This window comes from Rattus rattus, chromosome 9 (assembly GCF_011064425.1).
Source record: "Rattus rattus isolate New Zealand chromosome 9, Rrattus_CSIRO_v1, whole genome shotgun sequence".
NCBI lineage: Eukaryota > Metazoa > Chordata > Mammalia > Rodentia > Muridae > Rattus > Rattus rattus.
The window spans coordinates 72,069,044-72,088,316 of NC_046162.1; the positions used below are offsets into that span (position 1 = coordinate 72,069,044).

Sequence of the window (19,273 nt, forward strand, 5' to 3'; positions counted from 1 at the left end):
AGGCCAATTTGGGTTACAGAGTGAGACCCTGACTATAAATAACAGTAACAAAGTCTCTAAACTACTTAGAATTTTCCATTTAGCTTGATGATGAGTTTGCTGACCTGAGTAGTAATAATAAAACGTACTATCTTGCTTTTATGGTTGGACCATCTAAGCTCGTACTGCCATGAGTCAGAGCCACGCCTTTGTTCCTGCTCTGTCTGAGTCATAGGTGTCCTGTCTCCAGTAAGATGTCCCATGCCGTTCTCACTCTGAACATTGGGTATTGTATGGAACATTTTGATCATTTAAATTTCTTACTTCTGATCAATTTCTAATGATGTAGACTCTGGGAATAGAGCCTTCATAAAGGATCTGGGGTAACTTTCGACAGGCGTGTTTTCCTTTTGAAAGTTGAACATGTAGGAAATCCCGCAGAATGGGGTTTGCCGTGGAGAACTGGGGTTCACATTTCCTCTCCTTGACTCTCAGAAACGTTTGGAGCAGCAGAAGCCTGCAGTCATCGCAGCGTCCACCACGTCCCCAACAAACAGCACAGGCAGCACTGTCTCTCCAGCTCAGAAGGTGATGGTGGCTCCCTTAAGTGGCTCGGTCACCCCTGGGACAAAGATGGTGCTGGCCACAAAAGTCGGCTCTCCCGCCACAGTCACATTCCAGCAAAACAAGAACTTCCACCAGACTTTTGCCACGTGGGTGAAGCAAGGCCAGTCCAACTCAGGTAGAGCGGGGATGGATGGAGTATGGCTTTTATTCTGGGTGGGGAAAGCATTTCTAACCTTCTTTCCCGAGAGAGTGGCTTGCGCAGGCAGGCTGGACGGTCATTTGTCGGAGCTGCTCTTTGTGCAGCTCCACTCTGCAGTCCTCACTTCAGTATCCACATAGCGAGCGAGCGAGGGAGCGAGCGCACTTGGAGCAGGAGGAATGTTTCTGTTAAATACAGAATGCGCCATATTTCGTGCATCGGTGCCCTTCCTAGAAGTCACTGCGCTGCTGGTTATTTAAAGTCTAAAGCTTATTAAATGTCTTATACCCATTAGCCACCAGCACAGCTGCCACCTCCGCTACCACCATTGCCAGCACAGGTCAGACGTTCCACATTACAGGCAGTCCCGTCACTATGGCAGGAAAAGTAATTACCAAACTGCCACTTCCTGCAAACAGCAAGATTGTCGCTGTAAATGTGCCGGCAACACAAGGAGGTAAGGGAAGCAACCGCGCAGAGTCTGAGTTCACCTCCGCCAGATCATGCTGTCGCCATCCTCCATCTCCTCCTCACTGGTTCAGTCGTCAGGTGTCACATTCTGTGTAGCCCACTCTGCAACCCACCACACGTAGTTCCTCCTCAGACACCAGCAGCACCTCATGCCTTTCCTTGAGGGCTAGTGTGGTTCATGTCCTCTTCATCTCTCTTGAAGGTGTGGTCCAGGTACAGCAGAAGGTCCTGGGTATCATTCCATCGACCGCAGGTCCAAGCCAGCAAACCTTTACTTCATTCCAGCCCAGGACTGCAACTGTCACAATTAGGCCCAATACCTCAGCCTCCGCAGGAACCACTACCACTTCACAGGTAAGCATTCACGATTTACCACAGGATTTCTCTGCTGAGGAATGTTGTTGTCAGAGTGACATACCAGTGGCCTCTTCCAATATCAGTTCACCTCATCTTCCTTTATTATGGTTTCATCTGTGAAGTATTTAGATTTAGATAATTTTTTATATATTTTTTTTTTCGGAGTTGGGGACCAAACCCAGGGCCTTGCGCATTGAGCTAAATCCCCAACCCAATTTTTTATATTTTTAATAAACCAAAATTATATATGATGCATTAATTTGGCATGTGTTTAGTTGCATATTGGTATTGTTGTAAGTAATTGATATTTGCCAATGTTCCCTAGATTAGATTGTATGTGACTTGATGGACAGCACAGGAATATGCCACTCTTCCTGTCAGTCTGGTAGCCCCTCCCACCTGTGCTTTAGTTCATCTGGGTTCTTTCTGATCAGAAAGAAACATTGGGATACACTGTATGCCAACCAGTATGTACACATATGAGATAAAACACTTCTTTGGCACTAGCTTCATGGGAAAACTTAAAGTCAAAATGTTTTGGCTCTAATTATAAAACTGAAGTCATGTGCTCATTGTTGCTGTGAAAGGATATTGAATTTTTTGTTTACTTATTATAGTCTCCAGGTTCTAGAACTCAGCCTCTCAAGTTTCTGGCTTAAAAATTCCACCTTTATACCAACACCGAATGCAATTTCTAATGTAACAGTGGGCAGGCAGAGGCAAGTGGATCTTTGTGAGTTCCAGGACAGCCATGGCTTTAGGAGAGAAACCCTGGAGTTCTAATTTCAAAGCAGTTTTCATTCTTTTGTTGTCATTGTTGTTGTTTGTTTTGTTTTTGTTTTGAGACAGGGTGTCTCTGTGGAGCCCTGGTGGTCTTGGAACTCACTCTGTCGACCAGGCTGGCCTCAAACTCAGACATCTGCCTGCCTCTGTCTCCCAAGCACTGGCAGTAAGAGTGAGCGCTGCTGTACTGCTGCACTGCTGAATGGGTTTAATTCCTTGTCCTTTGCTCCTGCACAGGTGATCACAGGGCCTCAGATCCGCCCTGGCATGACTGTGATTAGAGCGCCACTCCAGCAGCCAGCACTAGGGAAGGCGGTCATCCGAACACCAGTGACGATGCAGCCAGGTACTCACACACGCGATAGAACTGCTTCAGGGCCTGGACAGCACAGCTAGGCAGCTGTGGCGTGCCTCTCTGTGTTAGAGAATGCCTATTTGAATTACTACACATGACACCCTAAATTTCTAATCCATGGTGAGGTGGGATCACAGATAGTGTATGTCCTTTTCCCTGAAAAAGTTAGACAAAGTAAATTCAAGTTTGCTTACAGCATGAGTGAACCAGACCACTAATAAACATAAAGCATAGCATTCGGACATTGAAGAGCAGCACAGAGCAGCGCAGAGCAGAGCAGAGTGCAGAGCAGAGAGCAGAGCAGTGCAGAGCAGCGCAGAGCAGTGCAGAGCAGCGCAGAGCAGAGCAGAGCAGCAGAGAGCAGTGCAGAGCAGAGCAGAGCAGAGCAGAGAGCAGAGCAGAGCAGCACAGAGCAGCACAGAGCAGAGCAGAAAGCAGAGCAGTGCAGAGCAGAGAGCAGAGCAGAGAGCAGAGCAGAGCAGCACTTATATCTTGTGAGTTACAAAGGCAGTGCCAGACCCTCAATCACAGGTAATGGAAGCTGGTTCAAACCACCATAGTAAATGTCAAAGACTATGACTTGGGCCTGGCATTTGATGGTAGATCTTTTGTTTTTTTGTGAGTAAGGCCCTGCCTGTCTTTGGACCCTGGCATGGGGATAGGAGTGTGGGGCAGTTGAAGATAAAAAGATTGAGGGAAAAATCCAAAAACAGAGGTGGCTCATCAGTGAAGGACACGTGGCTGAATGTGCAGTTAGTGATAGTTGAAAGAGAACATGTGTGTATTGGATTATCTCAGTGACTTTCATGTAACTGACCTGAACCAGACTTTTTAGGTTTATTTCACTGTACCTGTATGAGTGCTTTGACTGAATCAATGTTTCTGCATCATGTGCACGGATGGTGCTCACTGAGGTGCATCCCTGGAGTTGGAGTAACAGACAGTTGTGAGCCACCATAGGGGCGCTAGGATCCTCTACAATAACAGCACGTCCTCTTAGTCACAAAGCTCTCTCTGCAGCCCCCAAGACTGGTCTCTTTGCGGTGTTTCTGCTAGTTAGCAGTACCATGTGCTAAAATGTTAAATCCCCAAGCTGTGGTACACAGGGCATGGCCCTGAGCTCCTCAAGAGCTCACAAGTAAGTCTGGTGGGTCGTGTGGAGCGAATAGGCAGGGAAAAAGCAATAAAGCAAACTTTCCTCATGGCACAAGGCCTGCAAACCTCAGGCCATTGTCCCCAAGAAAACACACAAATAGTTGCCAAAGGCCATTGCACTTGAGAACTTTTACAGCCTAAAGAACGATTTTTGTTTCAAGATAGGGTCTCTATGTAGCCCCAACTGTCCTAGAACTCACTGTGTTGACCAAAGTGGCCTTGAATTCACAGAGATCTGCCTGCTTCTGTCTCCTGAGTGCTGGGATTGTAGGCACAAGCCACACAGCCTGGCCTGGCCTGTCATTTTTTAACTCTATATAAAGTCAGTAGGACTGGCTATGGTCCTGTGTTTGAACTCATCTTGGGTTATTGATATCCAAATGTCTATTGGAAGGTTGAAATGAACTGCATTCATCTGAGGTGTCAAACTATCTTAGTCCAAAGTGCGTGCTAGTGGTGTGTGACTGATGGGGCTGTCTTGTTGTTATCTGTTGTTTGTGTAGGTGCACCCCAACAAGTGGTCACTCAAATCATCCGGGGACAGCCTGTTTCCACTGCCATTTCCGCTCCCAGTACGGCTTCTTCAGCACCTGTGCAAAAGGGCTTAACTCCAGGAGCAGCGGCTGGCACTCTGCAGCCTTCAGCCCCACACAGCCCTCGTCCTCAGCAAGGGCAAGTGAAGCTCACCATGGCTCAGCTCACCCAGTTAACGCAGGGCCACGTAAGTAACTTGGCTTTAAACTGGAGAGGTAGCCTTATTTTTCCTGAAGTTTACATTTGATCTGAGGTAAAATGTGAAGTCTACCTACTTTAAGGAATGGCTGGTTGGGGCTGAGGAGATGGCTCAAAGGTTCAAGCATTGGTGGCTCCTGCCAAGGATCTGGGTTGAGCTCCAGGCACCTACAGCAACCTGTAACTCAGGCTCAAGGGATCCACACCCCGTTCTGACTTCCATGCACACCGGGTGCATCTGCCTCCTGGAGTTGAACTTACTAACGACAGCATAATGTCTGACCTTGAGATTCCTCGGGTTAGATGTTGTACTAATGAAAGGGATAAGCCTTTTAATTACCAAAATGTTGTTCATTGGGCAATTTCCATAGGAAAAAAAGCAAAGCAGGTTCTGAGTGCATTAAACTGATCACTTGTATCGTCCCATATTGTTGGCTAGTCTTTTCCTATCAAAACCCAAAGCTCTCAAAAGTCTACTGTTTGTGGCCCTTGCTGGGAGTCAGAGGATGGAGTGCAGAGATGAGCAGTAGCTCTCTGTGGCTACAGAGCGGGAGCATTAGCTTATGTGCTGGGCTCCATCCCCACCACCCACAAAAAAGTCAGCTGCGAGGGCTGGAAATGGCTCAGCAGCAAAGAGCACGTACTTCAGAGGACCCAAGCTCAGTTTCCGGCTCCCAGGTCAGTTGTGGCTTCCAGTAGTAACTCCATCTTCAGGGATTTGATACCTTCTGAGCTCTGTGAGCACCTCCATACATGTCTGTACAACTTAAAGGTAAAGATTAACGTTTAAAGTGGGCCTTGGGAGCTCACTGTCCAGCCAGTGTAGCAGATGTGATGAGCTCCACATTCAGTTGCCTCTGTCTTTTCACATGAGGTGGAACAGGCTAGAGAGATGGCTCAGGTGTTAGGAGTGCTTCCTGCTCCAGGAGAGGTGGACACAGGCTCATTTCCAGCTTCCTCACAGATCTAGGGCTCTAGTACCCTCTTCTGCTTTCCAAGTGCTCTTTTGCACATACATAGGCAAGCTGGCAGACATACGTGGAAATAATAAATAAATGTTAAAAAATAAGGTGGTAAGAGGAAGACACCCAGTGTCATCCTCTGACCTTCATGTGTGCACACATGAGCAAGCACATACACTGACTGTATACACACATGCTAAAAGCAAACCAAGAAATAGGTTGGGGATTTAGCTCAGTGGTAGAGCGCTTGCCTAGGAAGCGCAAGGCCCTGGGTTGGGTCCCCAGCTCCAAAAAAAAAAAAAAGAACCAAAAAAAAAAAAAAAAAGCAAACCAAGAAGACACCAGAGATACAGCATGGCTGTGGAGTGCTTATGTAATACCACAGAGCTCTGGGTTGGATCTGCATCACTGCATAAATCCTGTGTGCTGGCATGTGCCCATAATCCCAGCACTTGGGAACAGAAACCTGGCAAGTTCAAGGCCAGCCTGGGCTGTGCCAGACCCTTTCCCAAGAAGGCCACAACAACCAAAGAGGCTTCCTGCGGCGCTTCTGGTACACTTCAGTCGTGGTCTCTGTTGCCAGTCTGTGAGTGGGCTGTCAATGTTGATGCTAACCTTGCAGACTACTGAGGAGAGACTAGCGCTTCTGTCAGGAATACCAGCCTGGTTGGCCACACACTGGAAACCATGAACTTGGAGCAATGCCTTGTGCCTCATTCCTGGTGGTAAATTGAGTGTTCTTCTCTTCCTTCTCTCGTTATTTTATTTTGAGACAAGGTTTCATATATCCTCAGATAGAGCTGTGTACTTGAGGAGTTAGAGGTGTTTGCCCGCATACCTACCCGGTTTATAAGATGCTGTGGGTTGGACCCGAGGCTGTGCCTGCTAGGCAGACTCTCTACCAGAAGAAATATGTCCCCATCCATCAGTTCATTTGTTCTTTCATTCATTCATTCATTTTTCTTATTTTTGCATTACAGAGACAATGGGCCCACTTCTCACTTTGTCTCTCCTGAGACAGGGTCGCTCTTCGGCGTCCTGGAACTTACTGTATAAACCAGTATATTCTTGAATTCCCAGCAATCTACCTGCCTCTGTCTCCTAAAGCTCCTGTCACCACTCCTAACTACTTTCTTTTCCTTAACCCTTTTTCTCTTTCCCTCCCTCCCTTCTCTTGGGGTCAAAACAAAAGTCTTTCAGATTCTGAACAAGTGCTCTCTGCTGGGCTGCCCAGCTCCATAATTGTCTAAACACACAGAAACTGCTGACCATATACACTCAGGAGCAAGTGCTAGGAAGCTTGCAAGTTCCAAAACAGCTTGGGCTACAAAGGGATGTACCCTGTTGCAAGAACTGTTAATTACCTAATTAAATTTATAAATGGAGTTTCTTGAAAAATAAAAACCCCAGAGCCTCAGATACAACTCAGTTGGTACAAACCTTGCCTGGTATGTGCATGGTCCTGGATTCAGTTGTTAGGACAACAGAGGCGGACAGGGGTCCCAGGTGCACCTAGCCTCATACCTGGGAAGTCTCAGCTGCTCCAGAACCTGCAACAGAATAAATAGCAGGTAATATACACCTGATTAAAGTACAGAATGAGTTCAGAGCCATCTAGGGCAACCTAGTGAGACTTACCGTAGTGAGACTCCAAATGAAGTGTTAGAGCTACACAGCCTCTGAATTGAATCTCACTGAGAAATAGAATGAAGCAGACTTGAACTCCAGTTTATAAAGCTACTATAGTGAGGATGGTCAAAATGAGAAAACAGCACACCCAACCACAGATGTTACCCAGAAAGTATGCCCAGCTGGAGCTGTCACCCAAAGGTTGCAGATACTTAGCAAGGGGCAGGGAAGAGGCTCAGGCGGTAAAGCTCGTTGGGACTTGGAGAAGCCTCAAAAGCCACACAGTAGTGCAGAGACCGTCTCCAGAAGTGCATTGGCCAGCAGAGAGCAGTAGCAGCCCTCTCTCAGACAAGTTGATAGGCAAAGACTGGACCCTGAGGTTCTCACCTGACCCATGTGTGGGTAACCCCCATCCAGTCACACACACACTAAGTATTTTTTTTAAATTAGTACAAATCAACAAAAGATAAGTCCAGGGGTTGGGGATTTAGCTCAGTGGTAGAGCGCTTGCCCAGCAAGCACAAGGCCCTGGGTTCGGTCCCCAGCTCCGAAAAAAAAGAAAAGAAAAGAAAAAAAAAGATAAGTCCAGGGCTGGGAGTATATGTAGCTCAATGGTGAGAATTTGCCTAGCACACATGAGGCAGTTCGTTCAGTTTCCAGCAAAGAGCACATGTAAACGCATCCCTGAAAGGGAAGAAGCCAGGAGCAAAAAGATCAACTGAGCTTGAAGAAGAAGGAAGAAATTTAAGTGATCAAAACTCAGAAAATCCCACTGGACCGTGAGGAGAGTCTGTATAATAGCCATTTACCTAAGAGGTTGGTCTAAACTGAATGTTCATCAAGGAAGAGTTACCCAGGGTCACTGGGGAGGCTTTGGCTCATCTAGCAGACGTGTAACCCCGTTAGTTAAGCCATTTCTCGCAGTCTTGATGCTGTGCAGGATTGCGTGTGTGTGCTTGAGGGATTGGTGTGCACTGGAACAGATACTCAGCAGCATGGTTTGTAAGAATCAGTAACTTAGAGTGACCAAATGTCTGTGTGGTAGTTACTGCAGGACGGAAATGAGCTAACTACAGCTTCACAGAAGGGGCTCGCAATGAAAATGCTGCAGTCGGGACTTTTTTTTTACTCTTTTGGGGTTTTTGTTTGTTTTTGTTTTATTTTATGTATATGATTACACTTGCTATCTTCAGATACACTAGAAGAGGGCATCAGATCCCATTATAGATGGTTGTAAACTATCATATAGGTGCTGGGAATTGAATTCAGGACCTCTGGAAGATCAGCCAGTGCACTGAACTACTGAGCCATCTCTCAAACCCTGCAGTTGGGATTTTAAAACAAGAATATACAATTTGGTTGCGTGTGTATAGGCTTCAGAAACTGGCAAAACAAAGGCATGCCGCCACCCCCACACCCCTATAGGGGACCTGCTTCATTTTACCCAAAGGGGCGTTCCCGTTGATTTTAAATGAATGTTGCTTCTTTCTAAGGTTTATTATTTCATGTGTGGTAGTGTTTCGCTTGCATGTATGTGCATGCCTGTTGCTGATGGAAGGGACATGGAATTGCCCGTGACTGGAGTTTCAAACAGTTGTGAGCCACTGTGTAGGTGCTGGGAATTGAACCTGGGTCCTCACAAGAATAAATGCTCTAACACTGAGCTAACTCTCTAGCCCATGGATGTTGCTTCTGTAGTGGGAGGCTCAGTGATCTAGGAAGTAATATTCTTAAGAGATACAATGTTTAAACCGTGAGAACAGCCATGTCCTCTGGGAAAAGAACTGCAGCAGAGCACATCCCATTCTTGGGTGCAGCATGGTCATCACCACGCTGCTTGTAATGGTTACTTAAACCTGGCATTTGTGTAGTTTTGGTCACCCACAGAATGCTATAGGAAGGAAGCCAGAGGCTATGGAGCCGAGTGCAGCCTTCCTAGCATGGAGAGCTGTCTCCTTCCTAACCCTGTGCTTGAGCACTAGGTTTTAAACAGCCTGTACATGTAGAACCCTGGTTTCTAGTTCCCCTGACTCTTGTGTTCTCACATTCTGTTTCCGATCCGTGAAGAAACACAACTGGGCAGTAGCATGCCTTCCCAGAGAAAAGACCTGGATTCAGCCGTTTTGGAACACTTCACAGTGCATAGGACGTTTGACTGTTCATACTGCACGGGAACAAACGCAGACCCCAGAACACCGCTCAGTTTTCAGCACCTTTAAGCTAGGGACTTTTTCTTTCTGTGGCTCCGAGGGTTGGGTTTAGGGCCGTGAGAATTGCAGGTTGGCTCTCACTGTCCCAGCCCTTGGTTTTTTTTGAGGCGGGTGTTAATATGTTGGGTCAGGCTACCTTTACATGTATGCACACCTTGCTGCTTCTGAGTCATTGAGAACGAGTGATTAGGGCATAGGGTAAGATTTGCTCTGCTAAGTACTGAATCTGTGTGAGACTGGAATGAGACTACATGTAAAGATGTTTGAAAAGTATAAAATAACATTAATAAAAGTGGCTTAAAGTAAGAATCAGGTGTAATGGCTTAAGTCAACGGTGCGTTCCAGGTTATCCTGGGATACCAGCGAGAGCCAAACTCCTAAAATTTAGTCAATTGATTGAAATTAGAGTTTTGACCTGAACATGATGGCTCTAACCTATATCCAGACGTGAAAGTAGGAGTGAGTTTTGCCCCTGGGGTTCTCGCGGTGAGGATGTAACATAAATGGTTTCATTCAGCTTTGTGATTTGTGATTTGAATACTGCATGTTCCGTGTTGTCTGCTTTTCCCACAGGGCGGCAACCAAGGTTTGACAGTAGTGATTCAAGGACAAGGTCAGACTACTGGACAGTTGCAGCTGATACCTCAGGGGATGACGGTCCTCCCAGGGCCAGGGCAGCAGCTCATGCAGGCCGCGATGCCGAATGGCACCGTTCAGCGTTTCCTCTTTACCCCACTGTCAACACCAGCCACGGCCGTCAGCAGCAGCAGCAGCAGCACTAATGCAACAGCTACAGGTAGACATGCTGGCTCCGCACTTGATGCTGGGTTCACACAGGGCTGAGTACGCTGCCTCCAGCCAGCATAACAGCCATGCGGTCAGCCTCTGTGCTTCATGCCTACTCCTAGACTCACTTCCCAATCAACACAAAGCAAAAATAGTAGAAAGGCGGGAGGAACAGAATAACGGATGCCGTGGTCCCTGTGCCTGCTCTCCTGCTCCAGCCTTGGTGGAGCCATGAAGATGAGGGCTCCTTAGAGAGAATGGTGCTAGAGAGCTGCAGGCCCAGACCTCTCTGTAAGCCTTCTCCAAGCTCTCAGTGCTTGTTTCCATGTCCTAGCGGAAGAGTGACCCTTGACAGGTGCTCCTGAGCGCCCAGCTGACACACACAGAGGACATCAGGGACGTCCCAGCTCCTCAGCTGAGGAAATTCCCTTCAGAGTCTTCTTTCACCATAGTCTCCCAGTCTCACATCCAGAAACCATTTTGTCTTTCTTTTTTACAGGCTCAGGTGAACAAAAACAGAGTAAATTATCTCCCCAGACCCAGGTACAGCCAGCCACAACCCTGGCACCGACTCAGTCATCAAGTGTGAGTCCTGCAGAAGCCCAGCCACAGCCTGCTCAGCCTGCAGCACAGCCCCAGCCCCAGCCCCAGCCCCCAGCTCAGCCTGAAGTCCAGACCCAGCCAGCTGTCTCGTCCCATGTCCCTTCTGAAACACAGCCCTCCCAAGCACAGTCATCTAAACCCCTGGTTGCAACACAGTGTCAGCCTCAGAGCAGTGTACAAGGACAGTCTCCTGTTCGTGTCCAGAGCCCACCACTGACTCGAATACGTCCATCAACTCCATCCCAAGTGACTCCTGGACAGCAACCCCAGGTTCAGACTACAGCCTCACAGCCGATTCCAATTCCGCCCCCCACATCTCTGCAGGCACCTTCCCAAGGCCAGCCACAGTCACAGCCCCAGGTACAGTCTTCAACTCAAACTCTTTCATCAGGACAGACATTAAATCAGGTTACTGTTCCATCCCCATCCCGTCCTCAGCCACAAACGCAGCAGCCACAGCCCCAAGTCATCGCTGTGCCTCAGCTCCAGCAGGTCCAGGTTCTCTCTCAGATCCAGTCGCAGGTTGTGGCTCAGATACAGGCTCAGCAAGGTGGTGCGCCCCAGCAGATCAAACTGCAGTTGCCCATTCACGTTCAGCAGAACAGTGCTGCGCAGACCCAGCACGCTCAGAGTGTGGTCACAGTGCAGGCAGCCAGTGTGCGAGAGCAGTTGCAAAGGGTTCAGCAACTCAGGGATCAGCAGCAGAAGAAGAAGCAGCAGATAGAAATGGAGCGTGAACACACCCTCCAAGCTTCTAACCAAAGTGAAATCATTCAGAAACAGGTAAAGTCATTAAGTCAAAGCAGCATGCTCAGTAGCGTGAATTACTGTGCCGTGCAGTAGACTTAGTGGTTTGGTTGTGTTAGGCTTCCCTAATGATACACAGTCCCTGGTGGGTGACCTTGGAAGAGCAGAAACACTGCTTGCCGGGCCTGGCCTGGGACTTCTTGTTGGACATGTGGCATCAGTGCTTATGAGAAACCACGTTTCCCTGGTAGAAAACTGAGTGCTAAGGCTCCCACCACAGTGTAGCGATTCACTTGAAGTCATTTGATTTGCAAGTGTCAGTCCTTCATTTGCCTATCGACTAAGCAAATTGTGGGCAGACAGTTCATTTGCATTTACTTGCCACACCTTTGTAAAAATGTCTTAAATCAGATGTTTGTTGGTAGTTCCCTGTAAGGTGTTGTGGTGTAATAGGGGCATTCTGGAGTGGTGTCTGGGTGCAGTAAGTCACTTCAGACCGTTAAGAGCTCTGCCAAATCGAAGTTGGTGACCTGCGGTCTTACTGAGGATAGTTCTGTCAGCAGCCATGTGCCTCGGTCAGCACTAGGCCAGAGGTACTGAGCACTGAACTGCTGTTTGCTCCCTGAGCTGTATCCAAGTTAAAACTCCTCTCATTATAGCCACACGGGATTGTTAGGACTAGACTCTGCCGTGTATGTGAGTGTGAAGGTGTGAGTTAATACTTCTATGAACGTAAGTCCTCTGATACGTTCAAATCCCAGCTCTTGTAATATTTGCGCTGTAACCTGGGATACCTTTCTTCCAGATCTCTGTATGGGGCAGGGCACTCTTGAAAGTCTTGATGCTAGCACAGTGGGTGACAGTGAAATCTGGGGCTGTGTTATTTACTGTTTAATCTCAGACAACTTGGTCAGTTTCTTTGTGTCTTGATATTTATTTGAAAAACTATCCCTATATTCAGTTTATCACAGAGAACAAGCAATGTTGAGCTTGGCTTAATTCAGTATTTGGTGCATGATGAGGCCCTAGGACCACCTAGCACCTTCTGTTCTGGTTATATTAGTTAGCCTTCCCTCACCAGTTCAAACATCAGCGTGTGTTGTTACTTCTTGCTGTGTGCTAACTTACCTGTATTTATTATAAAATGTGCATTTATGGATTTATCTCTTCTCAAGGTGGTGATGAAGCATAACGCTGTGATAGAACATTTAAAACAGAAAAAGACCATGACTCCAGCGGAAAGAGAAGAAAATCAAAGGTAGGAGCGTCCGGGCCCACCGAGAGTCTGCACAGTGTGCTTTCGCTTTGGTCTCACCCACGTTAGTGCCAGGAGTGGCTCACAGTCCGTTGCTCCTTGAAATTCTGCACTCAGTTTGCACATCATCTAGGGGTGTAGACAAATCGTGCCTTACTTTTCTGGGTGGAATAGACAGCGTTACAGAGGTTGTGTGTTTTTCTCTAGAATGATTGTCTGTAACCAGGTGATGAAGTATATTCTGGATAAGATAGATAAAGAAGAAAAGCAGGCGGCCAAGAAGCGCAAGCGGGAGGAGAGTGTGGAGCAGAAGCGGAGCAAGCAGAATGCCAGCAAGCTCTCTGCTCTGCTGTTCAAACACAAGGAGCAGCTCAAGGCCGAGATCCTGAAAAAGAGAGCGCTCCTGGACAAAGAGCTGCAGATCCAAGTGCAGGTGGGCCCAGCACCTCTCCCCCCTCCATCGCTGCTTAAGCCTAAAATCCCAACTTGCTTTCTAGCAGTACATTTGCACTTGTAGCTTGGAGAGTAGAGGGCATGCATGGCTTTTGAGTTGCGTGGCTCTTTCTGTCTTCTGACATCCAGTGCAGAGGCCTGACCTGCCTTCTGTGCTGAGTGAAGACGACGGTGTATACCAATGTAGGGAAACAAGCCCCTGCTTATAAAGACAATTTTTCCTAACCTAAAAGTCGCCCAGTAGGCACTGCTAATCCAGTCATGCATATTTGCACAGCTTTCTGAAAAAGGAAGCAGGGTATTGATAGCATCCGTAGGATGATACCTTGTACAGTTTAAGAAAATACATATCAGACCAACAAACAACATTACATAGCCTGGAATCTTGGCATTAAGACTGTTCAAGGGCCAGCGCAGTGGCAGTATACACCTTTAACCCCAATACTCAAGGGCAAAGCACTTGGATCTCCTAGTTCAAGGACAAGCCTGGTCTACAGAACACGTTTCAGGACAGCTAGGTCTACGTAGTGAGATCATGTCTCAAAAAAATAAAAACATATACAATTGAAATATGTCAAAATTTAAATGCAAAACAGAAAACACAAAAATACTAAGGAAAAAACCACAGTTGCTGTTTTTGAGATTTTTGGATCGCAGTTCTTAGTATGGTTTGCCCTTTCTTTCCTTTTATCTTTTTACAAATATCTTCATAAAGCTGCCTTTAGGTCTATTTCAGATGGGATCTCTGCTTAGTCTAGGACTGGCCTCATGCTCCTTGGTCTCCTACCTCAGCCCCGTGAATGCTAGGATTGCTGGCCGGTGCCACCGTGCCCAGGAAGGACTGTAAGATTAGTGCTGCTGTTCTTGTGAGACAAGGTGGATTAGACTTTTAAGAGTGACGCTAACTAAGTACAACTCTGAGGTCAGTCAGAGGACGTTTGTGTGTTTGTTTGGGAAGAAGGAGCCTGCTCTAGTTAAGTCCATCAAGACAGAGGTAAAGCAGCAACAACTGAGACAGGTAGTCGGACACATTGCCCTCACGGGACTCGGTGAGCGCACGCTCTCACTGGGCAGCTTTCTCCTGTTTTGCTTTGTTTTGTTTGTGCCAACACTGTCTTCTTTTTTTTTTTTTTTTATTTTTTTTTATGTATTTGATTACATTGTAGCTGTCTTCAGACCCACCAGAAGAGGGCATGGGATCCCATTACAGATGGTTATGAGCCACCGTGTGGTTGCTGGGATTTGAACTCAGGACCTCTGGAAGAGCAGCCAGTGCTCTTAACTGCTGAGCTATCTCTCCAGCCTGTTATGTTTTGTTTTGTTTTGTTTTTAATATTTATTTTACGTATATGAATATGCTGTAGCTGTCTTCAGTCACACCAGAAGAGGGCATTGGATCTCTTTACAGATGGTTTTGAGCCACTAATGTGGTTGCTGGGAATTGAACTCGGGACCTCTGGAAGAGCAGTCAGTGCTCTGAACCACTGAGCCATCTCTCCAGCCCCTCCTTTGGATTTTTTGAGACAAGTTTTCTCTTATGTAATCCTGGCTCCTCCTGGAACTCTCTGTGTAGACCAGGCTGGCCTTGAATTCACAAGAGATTCATACTGAGCCAACAATCCTTTTGGTTTTGTTTGTTTGTTTGTTTGGTTGGTTGGTTGGTTGGTTGTTTGGTTGGTTGGTTGGTTGGTTAGTTGTTTGGTTGTTTGGTTGGTTGGTTGGTTGGTTGGTTGATTGGTTGATTGGTTGGTTGGTTGGTTGGTTGGTTGTTTGGTTGGTTGGTTGGTTGGTTGGTTGGTTGGTTGGTTGGTTGGGTTGGTTGGTTGGTTGTTTGGTTGGTTGGTTGGTTGGTTGGTTGGTTGGTTGGTTGGTTGATTGGTTGGTTGGTTGGTTGGGTTAGTTTGGTTTGGTTTGGAGATAGGTCTCACTGTGTACCTGATTGTCTTGGAACTCAGTAGTTCTCAACCTTCCCAATGCTGTGACCCTTTAATACAGTTCCTCGTATTGTGGTGATCCCTAACCATATTATTATTATTTTTGTTGCTACGTCATAACTGTAATCTTACTACTGTTGTAAATCATAATGTAAAAGTCTGATATGCAACCCCTGTGTAAACTACCAATCAAGAATCATGGCGGGCTGGAGAGATGGCTCAGCAGTTAAGAGCACCCAACTGCTCTTCCACAGGTCATGAGTTCAATTCCCAGCAACCACATGGTGGCTCACAACCATCTGTAAAGAGATCTGATGCCCTCTTCTGGTGTATCTGAAGACAGCGACAGTGTACTTATATATAATAAATGAATAAATCTTAAAAAAAAAAAAAAAAAGAATCATGGCACTACACAGACCAGGCTGGCCTTGAACTCACTCCTACCTCTGCTTCCCAAGTGCTAGTGTTAAAGTTGTGTGCCAGTACACCTGGCTTCTTTTGCTTGTTTTAAGGGGAAATAGAGTTAACTCTACTCTAGAAAATGTGTGTGTGTGTGTCCATAGACCCTGGTGGCTCTGCCTCTCCTCTCACCTCTGTAGGACGCCGGGACTGCTGATGAGCTCCTACCTCCGTCTGCCTTGTTGTGTGCTCTGCTCATTGAACTCAGGAGTCAGTCACAAGCACTTGTGCCCACTGAACCTCCCACAAGCCCACAATCTCAGTGTATACCCCAATGTATAGAGAAAATAGTATCTTTCTGACGGGTTGCTTGTTGGGTGTGAGGGGTGTTGTTTTGAGATAGGGTAAGCCAGGCCTACACTCACTGTGCTACAGAGGCAGACCTTTAACTTCTGACCCAACTGTTTCCATCTCTTGAGTGCTGGGACTGCGAACCCAGTTAGAAAATAATATATTTTGTTGCCTGGGTTTCCTATCTTAATTCTAAACAAAGCGTGATAAACAAGGACAATCTATCTCTTTTTCTGTTCACTGCTGTCCAGAACCAGGCAGAACCAGGCAGATCTCTGAGTTCAAGGACAGCCAGGGCTGCACAGAGAAACCCTGTCTTGAAAAGCAAAACAAACAAAAAGAGCTATTTGGCAATGGAGGCAATGTCCAGCCTGTCCAAGTGGCTCCACCATGTAACCCTGGTGATCATTTGTTTGTCCTCGATTGACCACAGGAAGAGCTGAAGAGAGACCTGAAAATGAAACGAGAGAGAGAGATGGCACAGGTGATACAGGCCAATGCTGCCGCAGGGCCCACACCCTCAGTGCCAGCACCAGTGCCAGCACCAGCACCGGCGGCCCCTCCAGCTCCTCCTTCTCCGCCTCCCTCCACACACAGTCTGCCACCTGCAGGCCACCCCACTGCCCCACTGCCTGTCACTTCCCAGAAGAGGAAGCGAGAGGAGGAGAAGGACTCTAAGTCCAAGAAGAAGAAGATGATCTCCACCACCTCAAAGGAGGCCAAGAAGGACACCAGGCTATACTGCATCTGCAAGACGCCATACGATGAGTCCAAGTACGTGCCTCCCCCTGCTTAGTAGTAGTGTGAGCAGTTGGCAGCACGGGGAGAGGGCGAGCCAGTGTGAGGCTGGGCTTAGCATCAGTGCAGTAAGGGTGCTGTTCCACATGCTCACGGGTCTTGCTTGTCCTCATATCCTTTCCTGTCAAAAACAAGCTTGCTGTGGCCTCTCTGCTTTCCCAAAACTCTTTGTAGACTCGCTCCTTTCTGCCAGCACTGCGTCTTGCAGAGGCACCATCCCAGCTCTCCCTGGTCTCCTTTCTATGATGGCCAAAGCCCAGAGTCTGTCCTAAAATGGATGGCCCAAGGAGGCATCATCAGTTCCCTGTTTAAAAAAAAGAAAAAAGAAAAGAAAGAAATTGCAAGTTAGTATTGTCTATGTTTACACTATTTAGAATCAAAAGCCAAAAACAAAACCCATGAAGTGTTCCTTTTTTCGTGAGTTTCACACTCAAAACCTGATGAGCGTGGCAATTGGAAGCTGCTTTTGACAGTCATGACTTGTATTTGGTGACATAAATGAGATATTTAGAGATGTTAGTCCATAAATATACTTTCTTGGTTTTCTACCCCCCCCCCTTTTGTCATTACATTATTCAGTGATGTATTTAACTTCTGTTTGGAACATGCAGATATAGGCAGTGTTTGTAAGCTGCCAAGAATCACAGTATCATTTTACAGGACCAAAAAGTTTTTAACTGTACTTTTAAAAAAGAGAGTCAGGAATTCTTACTTTCTGTGCATGTGGAGACCACTCCATGGGTCCTCAATCACCATCAGTTTACAGATGGTCAGCCGGACACTCTGCTGGGAGACACGCTCCCTGTCGAGCCAGCTCCGCAGAGTGTAGCCATCTTCACGTCTACCGTGTGTCCCTCCATCATCAGTGGTTATCCATCATGGAAAGAGTGGTACCCTGTGAACTAATTTCTCCCCCTAGTCTATACAAGTCCGTGTGCCTCACTTTAAGTAAAATACCTTAGAGGACTCCTGAAACACAGGTGTCACACCAAGGACGACGGGGAACTTTCTAATAGGTCAGCTGTGAGCTGCTAACACAAACCTTGGCGCAACCTTCTTGGGATCCTGACATTGCTTAAAATGAGGCACACACACACATGTGCTCGTTCTGTGGAGGCTGCCCGTGATTTTATGGCTGGTTCACATTTTTTTTTTTTCCGTTTTCCATTGACATTTCCACACAGCAGGTTCATTCACCCACCCCCACCCCCCCTACCAAACAGGCCTGGTGTGAGCATTGAGCCGATAGCTTCTAAGGAAAGTTATTAAAAATTGGAAACTCGGGTTCTGAAGTTCCTTCCAGCGTACATAGCACCTTAAAGAGGCAACATTTAAAATATGTCAACAGGTCCTCACCTGAGGCAGGGAGTGTGGGCCTCACAGTTCAAAAGAAAGGGTCCCTTGGAATAGGTTGAAGCACATCACTGTGTACTACTCACTCCCTCACGGTCATGAAGCATTCCCCTAGGTTAAATCACCAGAAACAGCTTGGTAGAATGAAAGATTACCAGTGGTGGCAAGGCCAGCCTGGTTGCCTGTGAGGGACGCAGGCCTGCACAGCTCGCACCAGCAGGGACAGAGATAATTTAGGGAGCTGCTGGGCTTTTCCCAGGACCCTGTGTCAAAGCCTGGGCTCTTCCCTTCCCCCCTCACACACTCCCCTCACCAAGCTCTGTCACCAGGAATGACTACATACATGGACCTCTCCTAGTCTCCTCCATATCACGTGTGAGCATTTGTCCTCTCCCCTGGCTGGCCTGCATGCTCCTGTACGTAACTTCTCCTTGGTGTTTCCACTCTGCTTTGTTTCCAATTTAAGTTTGTGAGATACATTTTCAAACCTATCTAAGAAATAGCCCTGGTATTGAAATGGCTTCTGTAGAATAGGTTTGACAGATGTAAGTCTTTGATTCTTTGGCTTTGGTTTCTGTGCCTGTTACAGTTTCACACACATTCATTAAAAGGAAGCCATTACCATCCGTGTGTTGTTAATTTTTTTTTCAAGTTCCAGTATGTTTTTAAGACCCATATTCACTAAACAGTGTGTTTGCTGAAATGGATGTGAGTGCTGATGTGTCCACCCTTGGTACAGGGTCAGATGCTGTGTTTGCCACTGGTAGACTGGTTGCATTCAGAGTGTTTAGCTGACTCATTGACTCATATATTATCCTGTAAGAAAGCGAGTCAGGGTAGAGAAGACAGATTTACACACCATGCAGCTCAGAATGACAACTACAGTGTCATTTCCGTTGTGAATGCTTTTAGGTTCTATATTGGCTGTGACCTTTGTACTAACTGGTATCATGGAGACTGTGTTGGCATCACAGAGAAGGAGGCTAAGAAAATGGATGTGTACATCTGTAATGATTGTAAGCGGGCACAAGAGGGCAGCAGTGAGGAATTGTACTGTATCTGCAGGACACCTTATGATGAGTCACAGTGAGTTGATAAGAGCATCTGTTTGACAATTCAGGAAGCCGCATTGCTCGATTGGTCACTACCTACTAATGAAAAGCAGGGCCTGCCTCTCTGCTGTGTCTATACACCT

At 46.9% G+C, this 19,273-nt stretch overlaps 1 protein-coding gene across 1 annotated transcript in view; it reads left to right on the top strand.

Annotated features, from left to right (window-relative positions):
* Window positions 1-19,273, top strand: part of Bptf (bromodomain PHD finger transcription factor) — a 101,291-nt gene that overhangs the window by 70,294 nt on the left and 11,724 nt on the right. Inside the window, 9 exon segments of the mRNA XM_032914211.1 lie at window positions 475-721; window positions 1,419-1,570; window positions 2,594-2,702; window positions 4,370-4,587; window positions 9,973-10,195; window positions 10,685-11,571; window positions 12,711-12,793; window positions 12,998-13,223; window positions 16,361-16,701. Of these exon segments, the coding sequence (XP_032770102.1) occupies window positions 475-721; window positions 1,419-1,570; window positions 2,594-2,702; window positions 4,370-4,587; window positions 9,973-10,195; window positions 10,685-11,571; window positions 12,711-12,793; window positions 12,998-13,223; window positions 16,361-16,701 (2,486 nt within the window).